The sequence below is a fragment of the Chlorocebus sabaeus genome, chromosome 25 (genome assembly GCF_047675955.1).
Source record: "Chlorocebus sabaeus isolate Y175 chromosome 25, mChlSab1.0.hap1, whole genome shotgun sequence".
NCBI classification, from domain to species: Eukaryota; Metazoa; Chordata; class Mammalia; order Primates; family Cercopithecidae; genus Chlorocebus; species Chlorocebus sabaeus.
This window is the reverse complement of record NC_132928.1, coordinates 5,801,428-5,814,665: the sequence shown is the minus strand read 5'-3', so window position 1 is coordinate 5,814,665 and position 13,238 is coordinate 5,801,428. Positions and strand designations below refer to the sequence as shown.

The window sequence follows — 13,238 nt, the reverse complement described above, 5'->3', positions numbered from 1 at the left end:
CTGGGGAGCTGGTGGGCAGAGCCTTTCTGTGGGCCAACGAGGAGCTCAGGTGCCAGACATTCAGACTCTGATGGCTCTGTAGCTAACGGGCCCATCCTCAGAGACTAATGCAAAGGAACGAATTTCTAGGATGTTCAACTATGTGGAGAATACAAAAAAAAAAAGCAAAGAAAAAAATATTTTTAAAGAGAGAAAGAAGGCCAGGTGCGGTGGTTCACACCTATAATCCCAACACTTTGGGAGGCTGAGGCAGGAGGATCACCTGAGGTCAGTTGAAGACCAGCCTGGCCAACATGGTGAGTCAATACTAAAAATACAAAAATTAGCCAGGTGTAGTGGTGCACACCTGTAATCCCAGCTACTCAGGAGGTTGAGACAGGAGAATCACTTGAATGTGGGAGGTGGAGGTTGCAGTGAGCTGAGATAATGTCACTGCACTCCATTCTGGGCAATAGACTGTCTCAAAAAAAAAAAAAAAAAAAAAAAGAGAGAAGGGAATGAAGGGAGGGAGGAAGGAAGGAAGGAAGGAAGGAAGGAAGGAAGGAAGGAAGGAAGGAAGGAAGGAAGGAAGGAAGGAAAGAAGGAAGGGAGGGAGGGAGGGAGGGCGGGCGTTCGGGCGGGCATGGTGGCTCACACCTGTAATCCCAGCACTTTGGGAGGCCAAGGTGGGTGGATCATTTGAGGTCAGGAGTTCAAGACCAGCCTGGTCAACATGGTAAAACCCTGTCTCTACTAAAAATACAAAAATTAGCTGGGCTGTAATGGTGCATGCCTGTAATCCCAGCTACAGGGGAGGCTAAGGCAGGAGAATTGCCTGAGCCTGGGAGGTGGAGGTTGCGGTAAACTGAGATCGCACCACTGCACTCCAGCCTGGGTGAGAGAGTGAGACCCTGTCTCAAAAAAAAATGAAAGAAAAGAAAAGAAAAGAAAGAAAGAAAGGAGGGAGGGAGGGACGGAGGGAGGAAGGAGGGAAGGAAAAGAGGAAAGGAAAAGAAAGGAAAAGACAGGAAGAAATAAAGGAAGGAAAATAATACTAAATTATATGGAAAATGGCTTGGGCACCATCAAACTTCCACTAGCTGTCCGTGAAAGCCGAAATTAATATGCTAAAAAATTACTATCTCTAAGTCCATAGAAAAGTCTCCTCGTATATATATATATCAAGAAGAGAACAAAACGAGGAGGATAGGACATAACCCACCTCCCAGAGGGAGACGCAGCCTCGGCCAGTGGAAGTGTCCTGGTGATATTCCCCCAAGCACTGCTACATTTCCAAGTGGCCCCTGTGACTGGAAATGAGAAGCATAGGGGTTGTTGACCTAGGTAGGTTTTGAGGAAAAAAAATCCACAAAGTTACAAGTGGAGGAAGGAGAGGAAGGAGCTGGTGAAGGAGATTGAGAAAGAACAGCCAGGAAGGTGGAAGAAAAACCAGGAGAGGGAGGTGTCCATGGAAGCAGAGGGAAGAAAGTAAGGGAATGGCAACTGTGGCAGTGGCAGCTGCTGGACACAGAGGGTAAGAACTGAGAAGGTTTCCCTGGATTTCAAATCAAGGAAGTCATCGGAGACTGTGGCCATTGCACTTGGAAGTGTGCTGACAAGTAAGGCTCAGAATGTTCATGTTCTCCCCCGTTTGGAAACCACATTGCCCCATCTAGGACAGAGATTCCCAAAAGCAGTTTTGTATTCAAATGCCGACTCCATTACCCACTGACTGTATAACTGTGGGTGAGTCATTGAATATCTTGGTGCCTCAGTTTTCTCATCTGTAAACATGGAAACAATGACAAGACCTATCTCATAGGGTTATTCTGAGGATTAAATGAGTAAATATGTGCAAAGCATTTGATTTTTTTTTTTTGTTTGTTTAGATGGAGGTCTCCCTATGTTGCCCAGGCTGGTCTTAAACTCCTGAGCTCAAGTAGTCCTCTCAATTCTGCCTCCCAATGTGCTGTGCCTGGCCATGTGCAAAGCACCTGAGATAAGAACGTGTTCTCTCCAGGCTGCTGCAGCCAATGACACCACAGTAGAGCTACTGGGCTGGTCATTTCTGTGCAATGCAGACTTTTATTGGCCCACCTTTGCTCCAGAATCCCCACTGGGTTGGCCAAGGCTTTCTCAGAGTGGCACTGCCGTCTATGGATCCTCCTACCACACTGCCTTTCCTTCCCCCTCTCTTTTCATAGGTGTAAGGCTTATGTTACGGTCTGAAGGCTTTTCCGGACTCCTCCTGTTCTCTCTCCCCTCTAGTTACACAGGACTTACCCCAAAAAGTCTCTTGCTTGTCTAACTTTGCTTTGTTATTTGCTTCCCAGAGGACTCAAGTTGACACACTTAGTTAAACAGAAATCTTTGCTACAGGACTTGTCAGAGCCTTTAATATTAAAATATACACATTATAACTCATCAAGAGGGAAAAGTATAAAGCATTTCCCAAATTCATTTGATCACTAAAAACTACACACTCACATCCACACACACCACAGACCCTCTCATGAACATCTCATGAAACATGTTTTGCTGAGTAAAGTTTGTTAAACATTGAGCTAGGCCAGCCGTGGTGGCTCACACCTGTAATCCCAGCACTTTGTGAAGCCGGGGCAGGCAGATCCCTTGAGGTCAGGAGTTTGAGACCAGCCTGGCCAACATGGTGAAACCCCATCTCTACTAAAAATACAAAAATTCGCAGGGCATGGTGGCGCATGCCTGTAATCCCAGCTACTCAGGAGGCTGAGGCGCAAGAGTCACTTGAATCCAGTGGGTAGACGCTGCAGTGAGTCGAGATCATGCCGCTGCACTCCAGCTTGGGCAACAGAGCAAGACTCTATTTCAAAAAAACACCAAAAAACATTGAACTGAAGTTCTATCCAACCCTGGGATTCTTTCATATGGATCTCAAAGTGTAAAACGCCTCAGTCGCCTAGGGCCTTATTCTACAGAAGGGAAGCCCAAAGGCTGGTTTGAATTGCATTAGCAACTCGAGCTATATTTATAAGTCTCCTCCCATTTGATAATTGCTTTGTCAGCACCATTTTCCCTATTCTACACATGGAGAAATTGAGGTCTAGGAAGACCAAGACACTTGTCTCAGACCCACAGTTGAGGTCTTAGTTTGCCACTGAGTCACGGTCAGTGTGACACAAGGATGGAAAACCAAAGGGAGCCACAGGTGAGGGAAGGGAGATGAGAAGGGTATCTGAAATCTCAGCCCTGCAATAAGGCGGGCCACAGCAATAATGCGATGTCACTGGGCTCAGCCCTGTGCCTGGAAGGAGGGAGGTGGTCAAGGATATCAACAACAACAACAAAATTCCTGATCTCAGGGGAAATACAACATTGAATTGAGGGGAAAACATAGAAACACATCTAGACTGTCACAAAACAAATGTAACGGAGGCAGGGGAAATGTGGAGCCCCGGTGTGAGTAGGTGATGGAGTTGGGTGGCTGTCATATGTCACAGCAAGATGGGTAGTTGGCTGCCCCGAGCCCCATCCTGCCCCTCCCTGTTCCAGCACCCTGGCCCACCAGCTCCTTCCTGGCAACTCCCATACTCCCCCAGTTCATCCACTACAGGATTAATGGCTAACTCAGTGGAGGCTTCCTGCCCCTGGGTCAACACCAACTTCCCATTCAGTAAGCCAGTGTCAGCACTGCAGTGGTTTGGAATACTTTCAATATCACTCCCTGTTAACAAGTCTATCCATGGACTCACTGAGAAAAGAAATGGAATGGGGCAAAGTAACAAAACAAAGAGGCAAGATAGAGCCTATGGTTACCTAAATCATTTAGGTTACCTATGGTTACCTAAATCACAATTTAGACAAGCACTGGTGATCTTGCACGCAGAGAACCACTGCTGAACCATACTGGGGAAACTGGTTTCTGCCCCAGCAGATGTGTTGGGGAAATGACATACTGACCACCACGACAACATCCTCGGAAGACTGAGTGGCAGAGTGCTACTTTGGCTTTCTTACCACGTGAACTCGAGCATATATCTGGCCAGTTCTAGAATTTCGATGTGGGAGGGACTTAGGGATGAAAAAAATAAAATGTGGATGGTAGATGGAGTTTGGGGCAGGGGACTGGAGGCTTGTTGTGTGGCTGTTTTTGCTTGGTAAGCTCCCTGTTCTGGCTTGGAGACATATTTATTAGGGAGCTGGCTGACGGGAATTATGGATGGGGCCAGCTCCTCTCCCAGCACCCTGTGGTGCTGACATCTGAGGTGATCACTTCCCACGCAGTGGAGAAAAGCATGCTTCTCTATATTTGTTCCATACATCAGGAAGCTTGAAAACATGATTTGCTGCCACATGTCAAGTACTCGCGTGCCTTTAGAAGAAAGGCGCCATTGCTGCCGATGATAATGATAGCATCTAAGGTTTTATAGTTCCCCAAATAATTTCACATACACTGTGATTTGACACTTATAACAACCCTGAGAACTATGCAAAGTAGATAGTATTTCCCCATTTTAAGAGATGAGAGAATGGATAGTTAGTATTTTGAAAATTGCCAGACCCCACACATATAAGACTTCACGTATTATTAGTAAAGTTACTACTAGGGAACTCCAGCTATGAAAGTCCCTCTGGGAGATAGCACTGGTGGGTGAAGGGCTGCAGCTTCGGCTCTAGCCTCCTGGCAAGGGTGGGATGTAATACCCTAAGCTCCAACAGACTGGGAAAAGAGAAGGGGCTTAGAAAACTGTCTGGGCTGCTGGATTTCTTTCCAGAGTTTCCCTCTCTCCTTCTACTGTCAGCACCTCCCATCTTTTGCAACACCAGGGAGAAGCCTTTCCATCGCCTCTTCAGCTCTTGGAATCCCTCGAGAAGCCCCCTCCCTTCTGAGTGGCATCTAACAGGCTTGTCCAATACCCATGCTACAACTAGGAGGAAAGAAGAAACCCTGCAGCTGCTTCAGAAGAGAAAGAAATCTCTTCAAATGAAACCGTTCTTTGCAGCCCTGTGGAATTCATATTCTTTCTGATCTCCTTTGGATTCAGATCATGGACCTGAAAGAGGGAGGGGAAGAAAACAGGGTCTTTTCCTCAGCCTGGGCCTGCCGTTCCCTCTGCCCTCCTACACTGGGCATGGACAGACCCCAGGGGACCGTGGTCTAGGTGCTGGCAGCCAGGCTGGCTCTACAACACATGTCAGCTGCTCCACTGGGCCTCCGTTTACTCATCCATACAATGAGGCGATAAGCTCTCCCTTGACTAACTGTGAAGATTAAGTGCACAAATATGTGTAAATATGTGTAACGTGCACAAATATGTCAAATAAAAACTGAGACTGACATGTGGAGGTGCAAAATTAAAAAGGAAGTTTTGGTTAGTATCTCCAGAACCTGGCTGGGCACGGTGGCTCACATCTGTAATCCCAGCACTTTGGGAGGCCGAGATGGGTGGATCACCTGAGGTCAGGAGTTCAAGACCAGCTTGGACAACATGACGAAACCTCATCGCTATTAAAAATACAAAAATTAGCCAGGCATGGCAGCGAGCGCCTGTAATCCCAGACACTCAAGAGCCTGAGGCAGGAGAATCGCTTGAACCCAGGAGGCAGAGGTTGCAGTGAGCCGAGATTGTGCCATTGCACTCCAGCCTGGGTGACAGAGCAAGATTCCGCCTCAAAAAAAAAAAAAAAAAAAAATTCAAAAATTCCAGAACCTGCAGATTGTGCGTCTGATGCATCTCAAACATCCAGGGCCAAGGAGAAAATAATCTAAAGAAAAATGCTACTGAAAAAGATTCCATTACCACGGCCCTCTGAGACACACATATTCTTACTCTCATTTTTTTTCTCTCTCTGTCTCTCTTTCTCTCTTTCTCTCTCTCTCTCTCTCTCTCATTTACTCACAAGGTCAGTGGCCCAGACCCAGGCAGTTTTGGACAATCCCAGCTGTTTCTGACTCACCACCACCCTCAGGGCTGGCTGACTCACTCCAGGAAGGTTTTCCACTATGAAGGGTTTGTCTGTGTCCCTGTGTTCCTGTGAAAAGGACTGTGTGGTCAGAGAAAGAGAAGACTTTGCTGGGTCCAGTGAGATAGCATAGTGTGAGAGGCTTTGGGAAGTAGAAAAAGCAGCATTTACTCAGGTTTAAAAACTAGACTTTGTCCAAATGGTTGGGGAAAGTAGTCGTTGTATGTGTTTGCAAATAAATTTGGGTGGCATAGGACTGCCTAAAGCCCTTTGTAAGCAGAACCCTGTGTGCACAGCGATACCTAGAAGGCTGGTAAGGGGAGCTGTCAGGGCTGCACCAAAGATGGTGTTGCCTAGCTGGGGTAGAGGCAGTTCAGGTAACCCAGGAGGCTCTTCTGCTTCCTGGCTACGCAAAGCTTCTGATTTGACTGGAATGATAGGTTTGATCTGCCCATTTGTTGCTAAAATGACTTGAGAGGGAAACGACCTCCACCTGCCTGGGAGGAGTCACTTCCTCCAGAGATGAGCTGTCCTTGAGGAGATCAGCGGAGGAGAAGCCTGAGCTCTGCCCCACTGGGCAGGAGGACAAGCTTTCTCCCAAGAGCCTCAAGCCCAGAAGAAGTTAGGGTGGGGCCAATGGAAATCAGACAGTGGAACAAATGAACAGCTTCCAGGACAGGGCTGTCTCTTTCCTCTGTTTTCAATTGTGATGGTTTCATAAAACCTTTGCACCAGAAACCCATGAGCTAGAAATGAATGCCTGTATCCCCATCTCTGGACTCAGAGTCCAGAGCGCCAACCATTACACAATGAAAGCTGTGTCCCCATCTTATTCAAGAGTACAGAAAGCAAAACCTGGTGGTGGACGGTGGTACCTGCCCATCAGGCAGCGTGCCCAGACTTGCAAACCAGAGAGGGAGGATGTCAAATAAAAACCAAACCATGGGAGACTGAGGCGGGAGAATCACTCGAACCAGGAGGTAGAGGTTGCAGTGAGCCAAGATCACACCATTGCACTCCAGCCTGGGTGACAAGAGTGAAACTGTCAAAAAAAAAAAAAAAAAATCCAGACTTTGATAAAGGGACACTTCGACAGAAAGAATAACTGCTGCAGGCCAGGCACGGTGTCTCACACCTATAATCCCAGCATTTTGGGAGGCCAAAGCAGGTGGATCACCTGAGGTCAGGAGTTCAAGACCAGCCTGGCCAACATGATGAAACCCCGTCTCTACTAAAAATACAAAAAATTAGCTAGGCATGGCAGCTGGCACCTGTAATCCCAGCTACTCAGGAGGCTGAGGCAGGAGAATCGCTTGCACCTGGGAGGCAGAGGTTGCAGTGAGCGGAGATTGTGCCACTGTACTCCAGCCTGGGCAACAAGAGTGAAACAAGAAAGAAAAAAAGAGTGAGAGAGAGAGAGAGAGAAAGAAAAGAAAGAAAGAAAGAAAGAAAGAAAGAAAGAAAGAAAGAAAGAAAGAAAGAAAGAAAGAAAGAAAGAAAGAAAGAAAGAGAGGGAGGGAGGGAGGGAGGGAGAAAGAGAGAAAGAGAAGGAGAGGAAGGGAGGGAGAAAGAAAGAAAAAAGAGAGAAAGAGAAGAAAGAAAGAGAGAGATAGAAAGAAAAAGAAAGAAAGAGAGAAAGGAGAGGAAGGGAGGGAGGGAGAAATAAAGAAAAAAGAGAGAAAGAGAAGAAAGAATGAGAAAGAAAGAAAGAAAGAAAGAAAGAAAGAAAGAAAGAAAGAAAGAAAGAAAGAAAGAAAGAAAGAAAGAAAGAGAGAAAGAGAGAAAGAGAGAAAGAGAGAGAGAGAAAGGAGGGAGGGAGGAAAGAGAGAAAGACAATTCCAATGCACAGAACCTGCAAGCATCTCAGAATCAAACAGAAAAAGGTTCTTATTTTCTAGGGTAAAGGAGGGGCAAGTGTAGATAAGCAGACTCTGGAGGGGAAGCTGGACAAGTGAGGGGAAATGACCTGTGAGAGCTGACAGGAAAAGGATCTAGCTGTGTTCAGTCGATTCCCAGGAGAAGCTGGGCAGGGAGGTGACTTGGCGGGGACACTCCACTTTGTACTTGTTCAGGCTTGGGGGCAAGCAGAGTTCAGGGACCTGTAGGAAAGAGAGAAGTCTGACCAAAGTTTTGTCAAGCAAAGCGGGTAAGTAATGGGCGACTATGGACACATGGTCAGAGACAAGAATAGATGGGGCAGAGGAATAATAGTGACAAAAATACTTGTTTTAAGAAAAGGTAAAATCACGGCTCTCATATTAGTATAAAATAAACACATTTTAAAGATTCCATTTCAGTGGAGTGCAGTAGCTCACACCTGTAATCCCAGCACTTTGGGAAGCAGAGGTGGACGGATCACCTGAGATCAGGAGTTTGAGGCCAGCCTGACCAACATGGAGAAACCCTGTCTCTACTAAAAATACAAAATTGGCCAGGCATGGTGGCGGGCACCTGTAATCCCAGCTACTCGGGAGGCTGAGGCAGGAGAATCGCTTGAACCTGGGAGGCAGAGGTTGTGGTGAGCCAAGATTGCATCATTGCACTTCAGCCTGGGCAACAACAGTGAAACTCCGTCTCAAAAAATATATATAAAAGAGTCCATTTAACTTGATTAAATGAGGCAATCTGGTGGATGTTATAACTGGTTCAAAGGAGAAGCCAAAGCAGCACAATTTACATGACATAAAGAGTACTGAAATTGAATATGCAACTAGACAAACAGCTAGTCTCTCTACAGGGGGAATGTAGGCCTCTACTGGACAGAATGCATTTGCATATCCATAGGAAAAATTATTTTGCTACAGTTATCTACAACTTAGATAACTTACTTAGAGTTACTTAGATAACTGTACGTTGCTACAGTTATCTACAACTTAGAGTTACAAAATAACTCAAAAACAATGAAAGGGGCCTGTGTGGCGGCTCACACCTGTAATCTCAGCACTTTGGGAGGCAGAGGCAAGGGGATCACCTGAGGTCAGTAATTCGAGACCAGCCTGGCCAACATGGTGAAACCCCATCTCTACAAAAAATATAAAAAATTAGCCAGGTGTGGTGGTGTACACCTGTAATCCCAGCTACTTGGGAGGCTGAGGCAGGAGAATCACTGGAACCTGGGAGGCAGAGGTTGCAGTTCGCTGAGATCGTTGAGATCATGTCACTGCACTCCAGCCTGGCTGACAGGGGGAGACTACATCTCAAAAAAAAAAAACAACGAAAGGCTAGAGCCAGATCTTCTGGAAGGAGATGCTCTAAACCAGGGTTTCTCAGCCTCTGCATGACTGATGTCTTGGACTAGATCATCTTTTGGGTGCAGAATGTAAACCAAAAATAAAATTCTAAGCCCCCAGTGCACCCCTCCACCCCCAACCATCTAAATGGATGGTTCCTCCTTAGTCGGGGCTCTTAAAATTTTAACCTGAAATTTTCAGGCCATGAAGGAAAGGGGAGGTCAGACATGCCTTATTATACCTCTCCGGTGTGAACATCAATGCAGACTTTAGGTCTGATAAGAAACATTTTACAGCCTGTTCACTCTGAAGCCTGCTAGTTAAAAGTTTCATCTATGTGATAAAACTTTTGTCTCCACAACCTCTTATCGCAACCCAAACATTCCTTTCTATTGATCCCAGGCCTTTAGGCAAACTCAACCAATTGTCAACCAGAAAATGTTAAAATATTTACCTATATCCTGGAAGCCACTCCCACTGCCCCCACCCACGCCCCCACCCCCCGCCACCTCACTTGGAGTTGTCCTGCCATTCTGAACCAAACCAATGTATTTCTTAAATGTACTTAATTGACGATTCTTGCCTCCCTAACATGTATAAATCCAAGCTGCACCCCAACCACCTTGGGCACGTGTCCTCAGGGCTTCCTGTGTCACAGGTGTGCGTCTTCAACCATGGCAAAATTAACTTTCTAAATTAACTGAGACCTGTTTCAGGTTTTCTGGGTTCACAAGAGTTATCCCGGACATTGTAAGATGCTTAGCAGCATCCCTAACTTCTACTTAGTAAAGGCCAGTAGCACCTCATCTCCTAGCTGTGACAATAAAAACTATCTCCAGACATTCCCAAATGTTTCCTGGGGTGGGATATGGGACACAACTGCCCCAGTGGAGAACCACTGCTGTACCCCATGCACAATTTTCCAGTGAAACCCAAATTCCTTCCTACTACTATAGAGAAGGAGAGGAGGTGATTTCTTCCCATCTGCATTTCTTGGCACGCACCCATGTCTCTGTGTGTGAGCTGAGAATCACACCCTAACTCCACAACAGAGTGGTCACAGTAGCCAACACAGGCACTATTCTAAACCCTCTCCAACAGTAACCCAACTCATCCTACCAGTTAAATATGAGTTTCAGATAAACAATGAATCATATTTTCTTTTAGTATAAGTATGTATGCCCATGCAATATTTGGGGCCTACATATACTTTAAAAGTATCTGTTGTTTATCTGAAATTCAAATTAAACATTTGGGAGGGCTGTTGTTTTATTGGCCAAATCTTTTTATTTTATATTATATTATTTTATTTTTGATATGGTGTTTTGCTTTGTCACCCAGGCTGGAGTGTAGTGGCGCGATCTCGTCTCACTGCAACTTCTGCCTCCTAGGTTCAAGCGATTCTCCTGTCTCAGCTTCCCAAGTAACTGGGATCACAGGCACCTGCCACAACGTATTTTTAGTAGAGATGGGGTTTCACCATGTTGGCCAGGCTGGTCTCGAACTCCTGACCTCAGGTGATCCACCTGCCTCCAGCCTCCCAGAGTGTTGGGATTACAGGCGTGAGCCACTGCGCCCAGCCTTATTGGCCAAATCTGACAACCCTATCTGTAATCAAATAAACAGCTGAGCAGTAGTAACTGCAGCATCATGATTGCAACAGGCCTCCGTGGCTTAGAGTCCCTGTTCTGCCTGTGACCGTTGTGCCACATTGGGAAGTCATTTAGCCTCTCTGAGGCTCAGTTTTCTCATCTGTAAGATGGGAACAATATCAGTGCCTTCTTAGAGTTGCTGGGAGGATTGAATGAGATGATGTATGCAGAGCCGTTAAGACGGTGTTTGGCACAAGGTTCAGGGCAGCTGATTTAGTTTCCTCGACTTCACTACCTGATCCTCTCTAACTCCCCGGGTGTTTTCTGGACGGCCACAATTACCCTAGCCTCCGGTGTCGCCCAGCCTTCCTCCCCAATGAGTGTAAAGGTGGCCTCGGGTTCCGGTGGGAGCCCCAACTCTGGACGGCGATTCGCGAGCCTTCCCGGCGCCAGGCCGCGCCATCCCGGGAGCTGTCCGCAGATGGCAGCACCGGCCCCGGGTCGCGGCGGTCCCGGCGCTCCGCAGGCCGCAGGCTGGCCTGGTCCCGGGCCGGGAGCCCATCAGGCCGGGAGCGGCTGAGGCCACACCCCGCGGGCCGGGCCGCTTCCCTCCGGTGAATCATCGCTCGCAGCGGCGGCGCCCGCAGTGTCCGCAGCAGCGCGCCGGGCCCTGGCCGCGCCCCAGCCGAGCGCAGCGCGAAGTCGCCCCGACCTTTCTCTGAGCAGCACGGCCGCCGGGGCCGCAGCATGGCGGGCATCGCGGCCAAGCTGGTGAAGGACCGGGAGGCGGCCGAGGGGCTGGGGTCCCACGAGAGGGCCATCAAGTACCTCAACCAGGACTATGAGGCGCTGCGGAACGAGTGCCTGGAGGCCGGGACGCTCTTCCAGGACCCCTCCTTCCCGGCCATCCCCTCGGCCCTGGGCTTCAAGGAGTTGGGGCCCTACTCCAGCAAAACCCGGGGCATCGAGTGGAAGCGACCCACGGTAGGAAGTGCGCGGCAGGACGCGGGCAGGGCGGGGTGCCGGGCAGGGAGGGGTGCAGCTGGCCCGCGGCGCGCTGGGGCGGGGGGCAGCCCGGGTGCTGCAGTGGGGAAGCCGCAAGCCAGGACCCCGCAGGCCTGCGACACCTACACGCCGCCGGAGTCTGGGACTCCTTTCGAGCGTGGGGGAACTCCCGGGGCCTGCCCTCTCTTCTACCCACCACGCTTTCCTGGGCGGGTCGGGGCGAATCACTGCACTCAAATCCCACTAGCAGGCCAATTTAGGACTTCACAAAAACTCAGGGTGACACAGGAGGCCGAGGTGAAACTTGTAATTGAACTGTAGCGGGGACCTGGAAGAGGAGGGGAATCGGGTCTGCAGAGAAAGGAGAGGCACCATCCACCAGACAAAGTCCGTCTCCAGCTGGGGTTCTGTCTGTTCGTGGAGGGGGACAGGCCACAGCCTGGTCATTTTGTGACTAAGGATAGTCTCATGCAGCCCTGGGGTTACATTTATTTTTCCAAAGGGGAGCCAGCGATACCTCCCCATAACATCAACACTGGTAATTAACCCAGGACACGGAGGTGTCTCATGGTTTGCCTGGTGGGAATCCTCACTGGGGAAAGCTCCGGGGGCCCTCCAGACCCCATTATCCCGTCCCCCAGGGTCTCTGACCTCCCGGCCCTGGGACAGCTTGGCCTCCCCAATCTACTTGTCCATTCCGTTTCTCGGGGAACGGCCTCCGTTGGGACTTCCCCAGGCTTCCCCTATCACGCCTAGGGAAGCCTGCCTGAAGTCCAACTTCTAGATTCCTGTTATGAGAACAAGCCTTCCAGCTCTGCTTCCACACCCGGCAGCCTCCCAGGTCACCTTCTGTTACCCTAAATCCAGCTCATAGGTAGCGAGGGCTGCAGGAAGCACCCTAGCCCAGACTCAGAGCACTTGGATTCACCTTCTTGCTAACCTGCTGGGTGACCTTGAGCAAGCCGTTTACACTCTCTGTGCCTCCGTGTCTTCATCTAAAATAACACACCCTGCCTAGATATTTTCTCTCTTTCGTGGCCCGCCAGACCCTGCCATCCTGGCCTCCTTTCAGTCTCTCAAAGAGCCAGTTCTTTCCTGCATGAGGCCTTCTCACCAGCACCGCACGCTCTTACCTGGAGTGTGGCTCACTCTCATTCTTTCCAGCTTAGTCACATGTTTCCTCCTCAAAGAGGTATTTTCTGACCCTTCTTAGCAGCCACCTCCCCACCTTGTTATTCTCTAACTCTCACCCCACTCATTTCCTTCATAGCATTGTCACAGTTTAGAAATATAATCACATGTATTTGTTCTTCCTACTGAACTGCAGGAATCATGTGTATATTATTTACCAGTATATCCCCAGTGCCTAGCACATAGCCATGCCTTTCACAGTATTCATCCATTCATTCACTTATTCATTCAACAACATTGATGGAGCACCTATGACATGCCAGGCACTGTCCTGAGAGCTCAGGAGATACACCAGTGA

At 48.6% G+C, this 13,238-nt stretch overlaps 1 protein-coding gene across 1 annotated transcript in view; it reads left to right on the top strand.

Annotated features, from left to right (window-relative positions):
* Positions 1-11,373: 11,373 nt before the first annotated feature.
* CAPN2 (calpain 2) overlaps positions 11,374-13,238 on the top strand; it is a 59,388-nt gene continuing 57,523 nt past the window's right edge. Inside the window, exon 1 of the mRNA XM_007988349.3 lies at positions 11,374-11,728. Within this exon, the coding sequence (XP_007986540.1) occupies positions 11,492-11,728 (237 nt within the window). The 5' untranslated portion in view covers positions 11,374-11,491. The remainder of the gene's footprint in view (positions 11,729-13,238) is intronic.